This window comes from Lotus japonicus, chromosome 2 (assembly GCF_012489685.1).
Source record: "Lotus japonicus ecotype B-129 chromosome 2, LjGifu_v1.2".
Classification (NCBI taxonomy): domain Eukaryota; kingdom Viridiplantae; phylum Streptophyta; class Magnoliopsida; order Fabales; family Fabaceae; genus Lotus; species Lotus japonicus.
The window spans coordinates 91,312,904-91,327,348 of NC_080042.1; the positions used below are offsets into that span (position 1 = coordinate 91,312,904).

Below are 14,445 nucleotides of genomic sequence, written 5' to 3' on the forward strand. Positions count from 1 at the left end.
GTTGCAAGAAACCGCCATGGATCCTCCTCCGCAAGATCACGATCACCAAGTCCCCGCTTCCCCCCCGCCGCTCGGACTAGACGACCAACCTCAACCGCAACATTACCAATTAGTTCCCGTTTATCACCATCCTCCGCCGCCCCCAACTCTCCCTCTCCTCTTCCATCATCATCATCATCCACTTCTTCATCGGACCAATCACCGCCGCACTCTCCCCCGCCACAATGGTCCACTCCACCACCATCGCATGATGATTGTTGTTTTAGGTAAAAGAAAGAGGAATGAATGATCACTAGTATTGATTTTTCTATTTCAACTGTAAAAGGACTAGTTCATGAGGTTAATGTTCCTCTTATTTCACACATATTTCAATTTTCAATCCTTTGTGATCCGTTCTTCTGTATAAGCTTGATCTAATTAATGACCTTTGATGGTAATTTCTTAATTAATTTCAGGTTGTTCTGCATTTGGAAACTTGCTTCCAGAAGTGTCTAGCAGATTGGTTGCTTCCATTTGAAAGCATGTGTTTGAATTCCCTGTTACTACAAGTCAGGTGACTTGTGTGTTGTTGTAGCATTACTACCAATCTGTAAAATAATTACTTTTTGCTCAACAAGCAGGACACCTCTGTTTTCCCAACATTCTTTTAGTTTTTACTTTTCTGTCAAGTGCTGTGTTTGTAGATAATTGTCAATTGCTTCCTTATTGATACAGTAGAAAGTACATAAACAATCTGAATTCCTTTGTTCATAAATAATGTGATGCTTCTATGTTTTGTTCTCAAATGAGTTGGTATATTTTCTTGCTACATGTTTTCATTTGCTGGATTGCAAGTTCTGTTCATATCTGATCTCAAGCATTTTCAGTATTGTAATTTGTAAGATTCAATCCAAATGTCTCAGACTAAACCATAATAGCATCGATATATTTATATCCAAAATCTTTGCCATAGTTTTAAGAATATCATTTTTCTGTCTCATGTGAAAACTTTGCTTCCACAAACTTTTCCAGAGTGTTATCCCTTTTGGCTTTTGGAATAAACATATAATCCATTCCCAATGATATAAAATGCTTCAATAAATAACTGTTAGCATTTCTCTCCATATCTCTCAAGCCTTTTCAGCACTGTTAAATTCAATTTAAGTGTCTCATAATAGGCTCGATATATTCATATCTATAATCTTTGGGATAGTTTGAAAAGGATCATTTTGTCTCATGTGGAATTTTTGCTTATGTAGGAAAAACACCAAAATTTATGATAGTTGCATTAGTCCATTTTGGTTTAGCCTTGTAGGAAGTAATTTTTGATGATTTTTTTTATGAAATTGGTTATGACAAAATTGATTATGGTAAAAATAAATTGAACGTGATGTGATTTATGTTAAATATATTTACTATAAAAATGATTTTTATAAGAAATTAATAGAAATATCTTGTGAGAATAGATAAAATCACATTCATGTTAACTCAAAAATTGATTTTTTACTTGTCTCAACATGATTTTGTTGCTTGAAGTGCTTCTAAGAATTTCACAAAAACATGTTTTAATTAACCTCTCTCTTCACCCCCCCCCTGTCCCATCATCCTCCCTCCGTCCACACCCACGAGAACCGCCGCGCCAGCGCTGCCATGACCAGCAACCCCAGCCCCTCTCCACGGGCTTCCGCCAAACCCTCCACTGAGACACCAGAACCTCCGCCCTCTCCACCATGGCATTACAATTCACTCCGGTTGAAGGAGCATGTCCCTCCCCATTGTGTTTGGCTATTGATGATGACACCAAGTTCCCATGTGGGCTTGCTCGGGCCGAATGGAGATTGCGTTGCTATTTTAGAAGCGAAGTAAGTTAGTCTTCTTCTACCGTTGTTTTTCCTGGTTAATTCTAGTTAATCATTCAATTCAACTGTTATTATATGAGTTTTACTTTATAGTTTAATGGTTATACTTTTTTTTTGAATGGGGTTATACTAGCTTAATAGGAACAAATACTAGTAGCATTTGATTCCCAAATTAGAAAACATGCCTAATCTGAGGGCTCGTTTGGCACGCCGTATTAGGCATGATAGTATAAGCTTATACAATACATTATGAGTTTATCCATTGTTTGGTGATGACATTGTATTGTATAAGCTTATCCATCAAAGTCCCCTTATACGTTAAAATGACGTATTATTTAATCCATCATGTGAGTGATGGATAAGACATGATAAGGTTGCGACGTATAAGTCACCATCACCACCACCCTCTATTGCTGCCAACTTACACCACCATTGGCACCACCACCACCACCACCACCATCCGATCACCGCCGCCGCCGCCACCACCGCCCTACCGTCACCACTGGTGTTGCCACCACCACCACCACCGCCGCCCTACCGCCACCACCACCATAATCGCCGCCACCACAACCCTATCGCCACCACCACCATAATCGCCGCCACCACCGACACCACAACCACCACCCTATCGCCACCACCACCACCACCACCATTGCCTCCACCCTCCACCGTCACCACCACCCTACTAAGCCGCCACCGCCTTACTACCACCACCACACTCTATCGTCGCCAACACCACAACCACCATCGCTGCCACCACCGCCACCACCGATGTTGCCGCCACCGCCACCGCCCTACCGCCACCACAACCACCACCCTATCGCCACCACCACCATAATTGTCGCCACCACTCTATTGCCACCACCGACACCACAACCACCACCCTATCGCCGCCACCACCACCACCATTGCCTCCACCCTCCACTGTAGCCGCCACCGCCTTACCACCACCACCACCACCCTATCATCACCACCACCACAACCACCATCGCTGCCACCACCACCACCAACCTATCTCCACTGTCACCACCACCGCCACCAACACCAACCTACCACCATTGCCACCACCACCACCAACCTACCACTACTTCCATCACCACCGCCACCACCGTTATAATCACCTCCATATTTGATTTTTATTTTATATCATTATTCAATACTTCATTAAACATAAAATTGCATTAATTTAAACGATATGGTAAATTATACAGTGTATGTCCAAACGCTGTATAGTATAAGAAAATTATCAGGGCTTATACTATCAGGCCTAATACTATCAGGCCTTATACTATCAGGCCTTATACTATACGTCACACCAAACGGGCCCTGATTCTTGGGTTTGATACCAAGTCTCCTACTCCTACTTCTTCTAAATGTAACACTTTTCTCACAATTTCTTCAAACTAGTTCTGTGTCATTTTTTATTAGTTTCCCACAATTAGATTGGAATTTGTGACTCCTTATGTGTTTTTTATATTTTTATGTATGCTTTTACACTATATTTCATCCATGTTTGATTCGTTGGTTGTGGTTAGTATTTTCTATTTATAGCCTACATGTCTCTTTTAACTGCCCACAAGTTGTCAACATATGCCCACTTGATAAATTAGCGTCGGCTACATAAAAAAAGACATTAGCACCTTCTTGTCAAGTGAATAACATTAGATAAATGTCGACTTTACTTATGCTAAATTTAGTGTCAACCTTAAAGATTAGCATCAACCTTTTCAATGTTTGCCTCGACGCCGATACGAAGCCGACGCTACTAAATTGGGTTTAGCGTCGGCTTTTGGCCTACTCTAATCACCGATCTTCTTAGCCTAATCCGTGGAGACCTCTCTAATCTCCTTAGGAGCCAACAAGCTTTAGACCTACTTCTTGTACATAGGCAATGTCATCATAAGCAAACATAACATTGACACAATCGTTATATCTTTTATTTTTCTCTCTGAGTGTGTGAAGAGTTAAGGTGTGTGAACTAAACTCTTTCCTTAGTCGAATTGTATATTGAATAGACATAAATACCACCCACAAATTAGTCCTCTATACAACAACCATCCTCTCCTCATCTCTACATATAACAATATTGGCGTTGCAAATCATTCTTACCCGTTGATGAGTGATGACAAATATAATGAAAAGTAATATAAATTGATGAGGGGATGATAATTAAGCAAAAACATTGAAATTGCCATAAAAGTGCTGATTATGTGATGAATCTAATAGCTAAGTGGGTATATAACAGCCCACATCTTACAATTACTATGTATTACTATAATAGATTTCTAGCTAGCATTTACGTAACTGAACGCCACACAAATGGCAGTTTGTGTATGGAGCCACATGGTGAAATCTGAGCTTCAAATAATCGACAGAGTGAGAGTGATGGAGAAGTTGAAAATGCACGAGACATGAACCCCAGCTGTTTGAGGACAACAGAGCAGAGTGAGCGCACGCATGTTGATTCAAAAAGGTTTACTAATGGAACAGTTCACACGGTTCTTTCCTTGCTATTATTGGTACCATTATTTGGTTGTATTTCTGTTTTCCCGTGAAGCCCAAGGAGTCAAGTGCACCTTTGAATTCTTTTTTGTAGCTGGCAGCTGCACGCTTTAATGCCAATGAGACTCTCAACCAGGCCAATAAGATTGAGGAATGGCTTAATTGCGCTACCTGCTAGCTTAGTGAATGAAATGCGAGTCATTAAATTAAACTCCATGATGGATTAATTGCAGTACATGGATGCATGTGTAAGATAAAAACACGGTTGAAAGTCACTTTGGTGCTCGCCAGTAACTCGTGAGATTAGTCTCTCCCATCTATCACATGGAAGCATACTCTGCAAAAATCTAATCATTGTAAATGCTCTTGCCAGTTGCCACCAAAACTCATCAATTACAATAATCCAAATTAAGAGGGCTAAAAATACAATGAAGTAAATTATTACTAAGTGTAGGAGATTAAAGCCATATCTTGGGTATAAAAAATGATATATACTTGTTTGATTAATAATATAAACGTTTATGCAAGTGTTTGAAAAAACTTATGTTAATAGTTTATGACCTACCTATAAACTGTTTGAACTTATTTTATTAAACTACTTAAACTAGCTTATGGATAAACTCTTTTACTTACCTATTACTTATTTTGATTTTATTTTAATAAATTTCTGTCAAATTAGTTTATGATAAACGTTTATGTCTTAAACACTTATTGGCATAAACACTATATTAAGTTGTGCAAACCCACCAATAGTATAACATAGTAAATAGATAATTTAAGTAGCTTTGAAACTTATGTCCTCAATTGTACTTTTATGTACGTTGCCTTGGTCGGGTATCACCTTCACAATATTCAACAAGATTAATACTCCCTCCGTCCCTAATTATAAGCTAAAGTTGTAAAAATCACACTTATTAAGAAAGCCTTAATTGATGCATTGGTTTTCAAAAAAAATGTACAACTTTCTATGTTTACCCCTATTTATGATAACACTTTTTCAGCATTGTACTACTAATGGTGGTGCTCCACTACCAATAAATGCAAGGGTGAATATGGAAAGAAATATTAACTTTTGCAAGGTTAGCTTATATTTAGTGACACAAAAAAAGTCTCAATGTTAGCTTATAATTAGGGACGGAGGGAGTATTCTAAAAAAAAATTCGTTTTAACAGTTATGGTAGGAAAAGACCCAGCAATTCTCGCTATTTTTAATGGTTTTATGTTCCCCTCCTAATATTGGAAGTAGGTTGAGAATGATATTTAGGCGTACAAACAATGCAAACATTCAATAAATACTTTGTTTTTCTCTTTATCTCTTTCTTCTATCATATATCACATCCATTACTTTTATCTTTTCTTCATTTTTCAGTCTTTTGAATGTTTACACTACCAAATGTCTACAAATCATTTCCTGAAAAAGGATTAATACAAGGTGACATGAAAACTATTCACCACAAAAAATATAGTATTGTACTGGCATAATTGCAGTTCTTGTACTCTTTGCTGACTTCCAATTAAGACTTTAGGAAAAGCTACCAACTTTAATGGAATGCATGTGAACTTAAAAATGACATCGCCAGCTTCTCCCTTTCCCCCACCTTATAAAGTTCAGACTTGCTTCTTTGACATAATTGGGATTCTCATATCACACATTAGACTCCCCAGTGTCAAAAAATACCAGTTCCTTTGCCCATTTTCACAAGACATTTAATTTTCTATGGCTACTTGCTATTGGGATGAAACATAAAAGACCATTTGAATTTCCATGATCTTCTTCACCTCCTATTCCCATATGTCTCGGTCTAATCCCACACATTAAAATGGTCTCTAAAGTTCATGCTGGCAAGGAAATGGCAATGGCTGGGAATGACAATGAGAATGAGAATGAAAATGGCAGAATCACTTGGAACTGGAAGAAAAGTATGCATGTTTTCTGTGATAGGTTGATGAGATATCCTAGTATGGCATGGCAGACTACATGGAAGGTAGGAAGTGAAGATCCAAGAAGGGTCATCCATGCATTGAAAGTGGGTTTGTCTCTTGCTCTAGTTTCTCTGTTATATCTGTTGGAGCCACTCTACAATGGGATTGGACAGAGTGCTATTTGGGCTGTCATGACGGTAGTTGTTGTGCTTGAATTCACCGCAGGTGCATATTTTTCTTTAACCTCAATTTATTCCTTCACAACCTCTGAGTCTGCCCCGCGATGTACACGTAAAGCATTTCCTTGCCCCTACAGTAATTTCCCTTCCCCAGACTCTATCCCAAGACTCGAGGGCTAAATTACTTGGGCATGTAAGTCTAGTTCCAATTGAGCTATCAAAGGTACTTAGTCCTCAGCTCCTAGGATCCCCTTATGGGTAAGGTAAAGTACTCGCTCGAGGGGACGGGGAAATGCTTACATCACAAGGCATGCACATAGGTGCTGAAACTCGGATGTTACATTAAAGCTAGACATTAGTCCTTCTTGCATGAGTTTGATGACCTTAAATTTTCATAACTTTGTTTTGGTTGCAGGGGCAACTTTATGCAAAGGGCTCAACAGAGGATTAGGGACACTTTTAGCAGGATTATTGGCTTTTCTTATTGGGTACATTGGAAAAGCTTCTGGTCGTGTCTTTCAAGCTATCTTCATCGGTGCTGCAGTTTTTCTTATAGGTATATTAATGGTTACACCTTACAAGTAGTAACTTTTATAATAGTGAGAACTAACAAGCTTGTGATGACTACGCATTATATTCTTAACTAAATATGTGCTTTTTCCTGTGGTTTTGTTTTTGCAGGAACTTTGGCTTCTTATATGAGGTTCATTCCGTATATAAAGAAGAACTATGACTATGGTCTAGTTATATTCCTCTTGACTTTCAACCTGATTACTATATCGAGCTACCGGGTGGAGAATGTGTTGAAGATTGCACATGACCGCGTATACACCATTGCCATAGGATGTGCCATTTGCCTTCTCATGAGTCTACTGGTATTTCCAAATTGGTCAGGTGAAGACCTCCATAATTCCACCATTTACAAGCTTGAAGGCCTTGCCAAATCAATAGAGGGTATATACTGTTCTCGAAATTCTATTTGCCTTTGCCTGAGAAATTGAATTTGAATTAACACCTAGTCTAGGTAAAATCTTGCAGCTTGTGTGAATGAGTACTTCTATGGAGAAATTGAAGCCTCTGGAGATAACAAATCATCAGAGGATCCTATATATAAAGGTTACAAGGCTGTTTTGGATTCAAAATCCACAGATGAAACATTGGTTAGGCCATTTGTCATCTTTTGAATCATTTCATTAAATTCCAAAAAGCATTGAAAACAGATAATTTATTTCTTCGATTTTGAGTTGGACAGGCATTGCATGCAAGTTGGGAGCCAAGGCATTCAAGGTACTGTCACAGGTTTCCATGGCAGCAGTATGTAAAAGTTGGAGCTGTTCTTCGTCAATTTGGGTATACTGTGGTAGCCTTGCATGGCTGTTTGAGAACAGAAATTCAGGTAACACTTGAGTTGTTTCATAAATTTGACCTCTTATTTTAGTCTTAGCACAAGGTAAAAAGTTGCTGCCACGTCACGGGTTTAAGTCCTGGAAACATCATCCTGTATAAAATGTAAGGTAAGACTGCATATAATAGACTAGGTGGTCGACCCATTTCTTGGACCCTGCTCATAGCAGGAGCTTTAATGTATCAGGTCCATGATAGTATGTTGTTACTTGTGATCAATTTGGATCATTTGGACTCAATTAGTAAATGAAATTAGATGATTGTTATTTTTTTCAATCCCTCTAAATATTGTTATTTATACCCTTTAACTTGAAAATTTATTTTAGACACCACGATCTGTTAGAGCCTTGTTCAAGGACCCCTGCATTCGGCTTGCAGCAGAGGTATCCAAAGTACTGATAGAACTTGCCAGCAGCGTAAAGAATCGCCGCCACTGCTCGCCAGAAATACTCTCCGATCATCTTCATGAAGCCCTACAGGACCTCAACACCGCCATAAAATCTCAACCTCGCCTCTTCTTAGGCCCCAAGCACAAACATAACCATGCTTCCAACATGCTCAAAATAGCAGCTGCACAAGTCGGACACGAAAGACATGGAAAAACCTCTGGATTATCAAGCGTTAAAACTGACTCTTCTGCATTGCTAGAATGGAAAACTAAAAGGGGTTCGGCTGAACGGTTAAAGGAAACAGAACGGAAATCTTTGAGACCTCAACTGAGTAAAATTGCAATCACTAGTCTTGAGTTTTCTGAGGCTCTTCTATTCGCTGCTTTTGCGTCTTTGCTTGTAGAAACTGTGGCGAAACTGGACCTTGTCATAGAGGAGATTGAAGAACTGGGGAGATTAGCGTGCTACAAGGAGTTTATACCCGGTGATGAGATTGTTGTGACTTGTGAGGAAACCCGAGTTGATGTGTTAGAGAACCATTTGCCTTCTCATGGAGCTGATTAGTAGACTAATTTTGAGAAAGTGCATTGCTTCATGGATATGAATGGTCTTTTTGAAAAATGATGGTGTGAAAGCTAAAAATAATATATTTAACTGTGTTTTAAATTTTTGATCTACTGCTAATACTCAACAGGAGTATTGCTCAGGATGATGATATATTTTAAGTTATAAATTGAATACATAAGTTCAAGAATATCATATGACAACGTCAAGTGAAACATTCAGGTTTATTTTTCTCTTCATAAATACTCAAACATTGTAACTATACAAAAATTCAATATGAGGGAGTTTCCACATGAGAGGATTCTGATATGAATTATTGAGATTTAAGCTACCATAAAGTTTGTGTTGATATTGCCAATGTGTGAAACCAATTTGAGCAAGTTTTGTTATTAATTGGTTGGAACATATAACCAAAAGGGTAACACCAAATGTAGTCAAAACAAAGATTTCCAAACAAAATTTTCCCCAAACTTGTCCCATCTTGGATTCTCACGTGTGTATCCAACAGTTTGTTGGATGGATGATTCTCGAGGAAACTACACGCTGGAAATCTGAAATGTCTAATCAACACTTACCCTTAACTTTGTCCCTAAAAGAGAACTCTGAAATGATACATGAAAAAGATAAAATGCGGCTCTTGCAACTGAAAGTAGAAACAGGATTCCTACTTTGTTCACATGCATAATCTCCTTCATGTTAGTTTTCACTTGAAGCTTTTCAAAATTAACCATACCCTTTTTTTTTTTCTCCTGTTGATGGCGGGAACAGAAAATCATCTTAAAACCTGTTGTCTTACTGCAATGAAGTCTGATATAATTATACAGCAATAAGACTAATAGAAGCAATGTTTCAATATCCAACACCAGTTCATGGTCCCACAAATTAGACAAGCATATATAAGAAGTCCTCCTTGATTATAAAGCCACACATACAATGAATACAAACCAACTTAAGGTGAAATCGATAAAAGTGATGTCACCCTGAATCCTACATAACACCATAGATGATAAACTTAGTCTAAAGCACTTGAAGAAGAGAGTAGCTTCTGCCTGTGGTGCATCTGAAGGGGATTGTACTCATTATTTTATCACTCCAAGACATACATTAAAAGGAGTTGTCTCAGACATCTTTTCCAACCCCTCATGTCACAAGTTCACAATCATTTGAATTGTCTTCCTGCAACCACAGACCACTAAGCTCTCCTAGACTCCCATGGCCACCTTTTCTGCAAATTGGAGCTTGATCCCAACTCATATGCACTTCTTTTTCTTTTCAGAATTGTTTTGGATCACTGATTGAATTAATTTGGTCATAGTATTCATAAGCCATATCTTCATTTACACACAAGTCCATGAAGATTCCTTGTCCAGAGTAAGGTGACATGAGAGCATCAGAAAATTCAGTTTCCCCATTAAAATTAGAGTAGGATGAACTCGGTGATATTTCAGCATGTCCAAATGATTGACAAGGTGTTGTTGTGTTCATTAAGTCATGCTGTGAAAAGTATCCAACAACATCTTGTGTTTGAGAGTATTCCTGTATTTGGAGGAGGAAATTTGTCAAGAGAAACTTCTCTAACATCTAGCTATTCAATCTCAAATTTCCTTATACAACATTCATACATAACACAAATACCTTTGAAGAATCAAGAATCATATCAGGAGAGAGCCAGAAGCTAGAAGAATTGGTGTCCGTTGAAGCTTGCTCAAACCCGGACACCGGAGCCATATGGCTTGGAGAATCAATAGGACTTGAAAGAGAGGAAATGTCACCAGAGTTGGAGAATCTCATTGAGGTGTCATTCCCATTGGTGGTACTACCATTGTTCCCAGCCCTGCCTTTACCTTTCTCATTGGCCTTCTCATTCTTTTTCATAACTCGGCACAAAGCAAAAGCACCCTACAAAGTTACCCCAAGAAGCAAAAATTCAGAACAATCCCAAGCTAACCCATGAAATGCAACTAAGTGAAAATTTTCTATAATTGATTCTAAAGTTAGAATCAATTCTATTGAGAGGCTTCTGTGTGTAGCTTCTGGATTTCAGAATGGATTCTAAAGATATAGAAGTTGATCTAAACATGCTATAAGGAAAAACTTTTTACCTGTGGACCTTGGCCAGGATCATCACAAAGGCGATACTCATGCATGACCCAATCCGTTCGATCCCCTAAGGGGGCCCTTCCGCGATAAAACACAAGGGTCTTCCGGTACCCGGTCACTGTCACGGGCGAAGTGAATGGACTAGGGTGGCACACAACTTTCCTGTCTTTTCCAGTGGCTTTCCAATAGCCAGCTTTGGTAGCTCTATTTGTCCTTGATCCATTTGGGTACTTGCGATCTCGCGGACAGAAGAAGAACCAGTCCAAATCTCTTCTTGGAAGGAAAGATTTATCTGCATTCCACACCTCACACAAATTAGGCTTCTCAAAGTAAAGTGCATAAAAAGTAATCAAACACTGGTTTCTACTTTCTAGCATTCATAAAGTTATAAAGTCTAAGTTCACACTAGCTTGAAAGATTTTCTTTTCCCTTATACTATTTTTTTTTTACTGTTGCACATGATCAGCAGCATATGAAATTGAAGATTACCAGGCAACTCCCAAGGATCAAATTTGTAGAAATCAATCTCAGGGATAACTTCAAGCTCAATTTCAAGACCCTCAACTTTCCTATTCAGGTAATAGCCTAGCAGTTCTTCATCAGTTGGATGAAAACGAAAACCTGGAGGCAACCCTCCCATTCTAAATTTTTGTGCAAGTGAAATTGACTAAACAAAGCTATTGAAAGCTCTAGTATCTCCCAATATCAGTTTAAAAATAAACCCAAAAAAAAATGTGAATCCAGATTCCAGATATGTTGGAAAGATGTAAACAGAACTTCTGGTACTGTTAAGTACCCAAACTATACCTATCAAATATCTGGAAAATCCAAAAATAAAAACTTTTGTATACAATATAATTTTTATCAAGAGTGAGGTGACACTTCAATGGAGTGCATCCATTATGCGCCAGAATCATCGTTTTGAAAGAAATTCAAGGTCTCTAATGAAGCTATCTCACCCCCAACCCCTACCCAAAAAATTCAATATTCAAAAGTTTGAAAATTTGAGAAGAGCTATGAAAATATTTCCAAAAGTTGATGTTGGATAAGTCACTATTTTTCCAACAGTTGAAAGTTTCAAACACTAGAATTGAAAAATAAATCAAATTGAAAAGTAAGCAGTTGCTGATAGATGAGTGAGTTGAGAGTGATGAGGAAGAGAAGAGAGAGTAGAGTATAAGATGGTAGTGATGGTGTGATATATATATAGCATTTGGGAAGGGAAGGGAACCAATAGTCCAAAATTATACACACCGAAAGTTGGGGTCTTTGAGATTGCTTGTCCCCAGTGTACTCAAAATTCCAAAGCAAAAATGGCCCACCACTTCAAACCTGTTCACTTCAGTGTTCACACCTGCAAAAGTTCAAATAATTCACGACCGTTATTTGATTTCTTGGTTTCTTTTTTCTTTCCCCAAGAGGCATGAGCTATCATTTCCTCTGCATCTAAGTTGAACAATCGTTGGCTAAAGTAGAGCAGTCTAGTTCTATGTCTTCAAAGTGCACTCCAGTTCATCATTGATCCGCGTCAAGCCTTACAAAATTCAGCAAGCCCATAATTATGAGCTATTAGTACTTAATCACAAAAAATAAAATACTTATGCTACATTTATGTAAACAATTTCGATACACAAACTCTGACATCTTATTTTGTGGCGGTTTAGATGTATAATAGTGGTCGCTAATGTTTCACGGTTCACATATTAATAGCCTTAAGTAAATTTTTTCTGTCTCCTAAGCTTGCATATTTAAGTTTTCATATAACTGAGATGATGTATACATATTGTACAGAGCAAGTTTTTGCTCCGACAGAACCAAAAATATTCTCTTTAATCGTAACACTGCAAGGAAAGATTCAATGACACCACCCCTAAGTTTATTCAATGACTTTCTGAGGGGATTTGGGTTTGGCACCCCACCTATTGGGTTTGGCACCCCATGTATTCAATACGGAAATTTAATTTCCGTTTTCAAAACGGAATTTAAAATTCCGATTTGTTTTTTATATGCAATGAACGGTTGAAAATGTGCCACATATGTTAAAATACATAACGGTTTTTTAATTTCCGTTTTTTTCGTATTAAAATCGGAATTTAAATTCCCGTTTTTAATAAAGTGGGGTGCGAAACCCAATAGGTGGGGTGCCAAACCAAATTCCCCTTTCAGAGTCGGATTGAAGCACTTTACCTTTTTATTGTTGAACTGATTGTGTCATCAAGCGGGTCCATCCTGTCAAAAGGAAAATATCAGAAAGTGTAGAATGAGTTTTTTAACTTACATAGGTTCCTTTCTTCTTATGAATTCACATATAGATGTTAATTGTTTAAGCAATCTTACTATCTCTAAAGTCTAAACTCCTGTTAGTGGGACCATTCAAGGAGTGGTTGCTGAGGTTAATTAGTGGAATATCTTGTGTATATATCAAAGCAAAAGGACAAAAGATGAAACTAAAGCTTGCTTTAACACCTCATTGTGTTAGTTTACTCTTAAGCTTTATGCGATATGCTTACCATTTAGTTATGAATCTAACCGCTACTCGTTCGTAAAATTTTGGAAATGATAATGGTACTTGGATGCTGATGTTTGAATTTGGAAAAAAGACCACTAGAATTTTGCATTCAGACATTAGGAATAGGAGGAAATAGACTAATAATTAATAAACTAAAAGAAAGCCAATGCCGGACTGCTATTTTGGTCCATATCGGAAGATAAATAGCTTAAATATGACACATACATACTACTTTATCCGTAAGAATCTAATTGGAGAATCAATTTAAAATTTGTAGTGTATTAATTATTTTTTGATAAAAATATTCTTATTTAATTGAAATTTCGCTCTCTTTCCACTCTTACGAATGTTAATAATGCATAAAAATTTAGAAAGTGGCTTTATGATCAATTTTGGAAAATTGATAAATTTTAGAACAACTTTAAAACAATTAAGTAAATTAATTTTAAAGGGTGTAAATTGTGAAGTAGTTGCTTGATTCTTATATTAGACCGGATGAAGCACTATAAATCGTTAAAGTAAAGTTTTGGTCGCAATTAATTAATGTGTCACACTCCATTTATCTCAACTTTGACCCTCACATTGCAAGATCTTATGCTTATGTAATTAAACTACATGATCATATATAGCATTAACGATATCGAATCTTCAATCCACAAAAGTAATGGATCCACATTCATGCATGTATATATGGTAATCATGTGTGTGTATTAGCAACATATATATATTTTTTTGGACCCAAATAATTGAAATTGTTAACTTTATATGAAATGGGTTAATCTTAAGGACATTATAGTAGCTTAAGGTTGTAAAATTTAATGAAAAAGAGACCGTAACTGCATTTTTACGTTACTATTTTTTTTCACTAGCGGAGTAACTCGTGCAATGCACGGGTGACTTTGGTGATATAAAATTTAAATTTTATGTAATAGTATATTTAAAAAAAATCCTAATTTTTAATTACAAAAATGTATAAATGGTTGTTAGAAATATATATATTTTAAGTTTTTTTTCATATTATATATTCATATTTACAA

At 37.3% G+C, this 14,445-nt stretch overlaps 2 protein-coding genes across 2 annotated transcripts; one reads left to right on the forward strand and one right to left on the reverse strand.

Annotated features, from left to right (window-relative positions):
• Positions 1–5,993: 5,993 nt before the first annotated feature.
• Positions 5,994–9,115, forward strand: LOC130740970 (aluminum-activated malate transporter 12-like). The gene is made up of 6 exons (XM_057593710.1): positions 5,994–6,488; positions 6,858–6,998; positions 7,124–7,396; positions 7,481–7,602; positions 7,695–7,838; positions 8,173–9,115. The coding sequence occupies exons 1-6, from the start codon at positions 6,161–6,163 to the stop codon at positions 8,797–8,799; spliced, it is 1,635 nt and encodes a 544-aa protein (XP_057449693.1). The 5' UTR covers positions 5,994–6,160; the 3' UTR covers positions 8,800–9,115.
• A 554-nt stretch (positions 9,116–9,669) lies between these two features.
• Positions 9,670–12,078, reverse strand: LOC130740972 (NAC domain-containing protein 71-like). The gene is made up of 4 exons (XM_057593711.1): positions 11,389–12,078; positions 10,902–11,191; positions 10,435–10,698; positions 9,670–10,335 (listed from the first exon to the last, which is right to left on the reverse strand). The coding sequence occupies exons 1-4, from the start codon at positions 11,537–11,539 to the stop codon at positions 10,072–10,074; spliced, it is 969 nt and encodes a 322-aa protein (XP_057449694.1). The 5' UTR covers positions 11,540–12,078; the 3' UTR covers positions 9,670–10,071.
• Between the last annotated feature and the right edge of the window lie 2,367 nt (positions 12,079–14,445).

Bases quoted from the DNA above. Each gene is read 5' to 3' on its own strand.
- LOC130740972 (XM_057593711.1), bottom strand. From the start codon at position 11,539: ATGGGAGGGTTGCCTCCAGGTTTTCGTTTTCATCCAACTGATGAAGAA. The intron at 10,699-10,901 runs GTAAAAAGTTTT...GTAACTTTGTAG, and splicing joins ATCCTGGCCAAGGTCCACAG to GGTGCTTTTGCTTTGTGCCG. The intron at 10,336-10,434 runs GTATTTGTGTTA...CTCCAAATACAG, and splicing joins TGATTCTTGATTCTTCAAAG to GAATACTCTCAAACACAAGA.
- LOC130740970 (XM_057593710.1), top strand. From the start codon at position 6,161: ATGGTCTCTAAAGTTCATGCTGGCAAGGAAATGGCAATGGCTGGGAAT. The intron at 6,999-7,123 runs GTATATTAATGG...TTGTTTTTGCAG, and splicing joins TGCTGCAGTTTTTCTTATAG to GAACTTTGGCTTCTTATATG. The intron at 7,603-7,694 runs GTTAGGCCATTT...TGAGTTGGACAG, and splicing joins AATCCACAGATGAAACATTG to GCATTGCATGCAAGTTGGGA.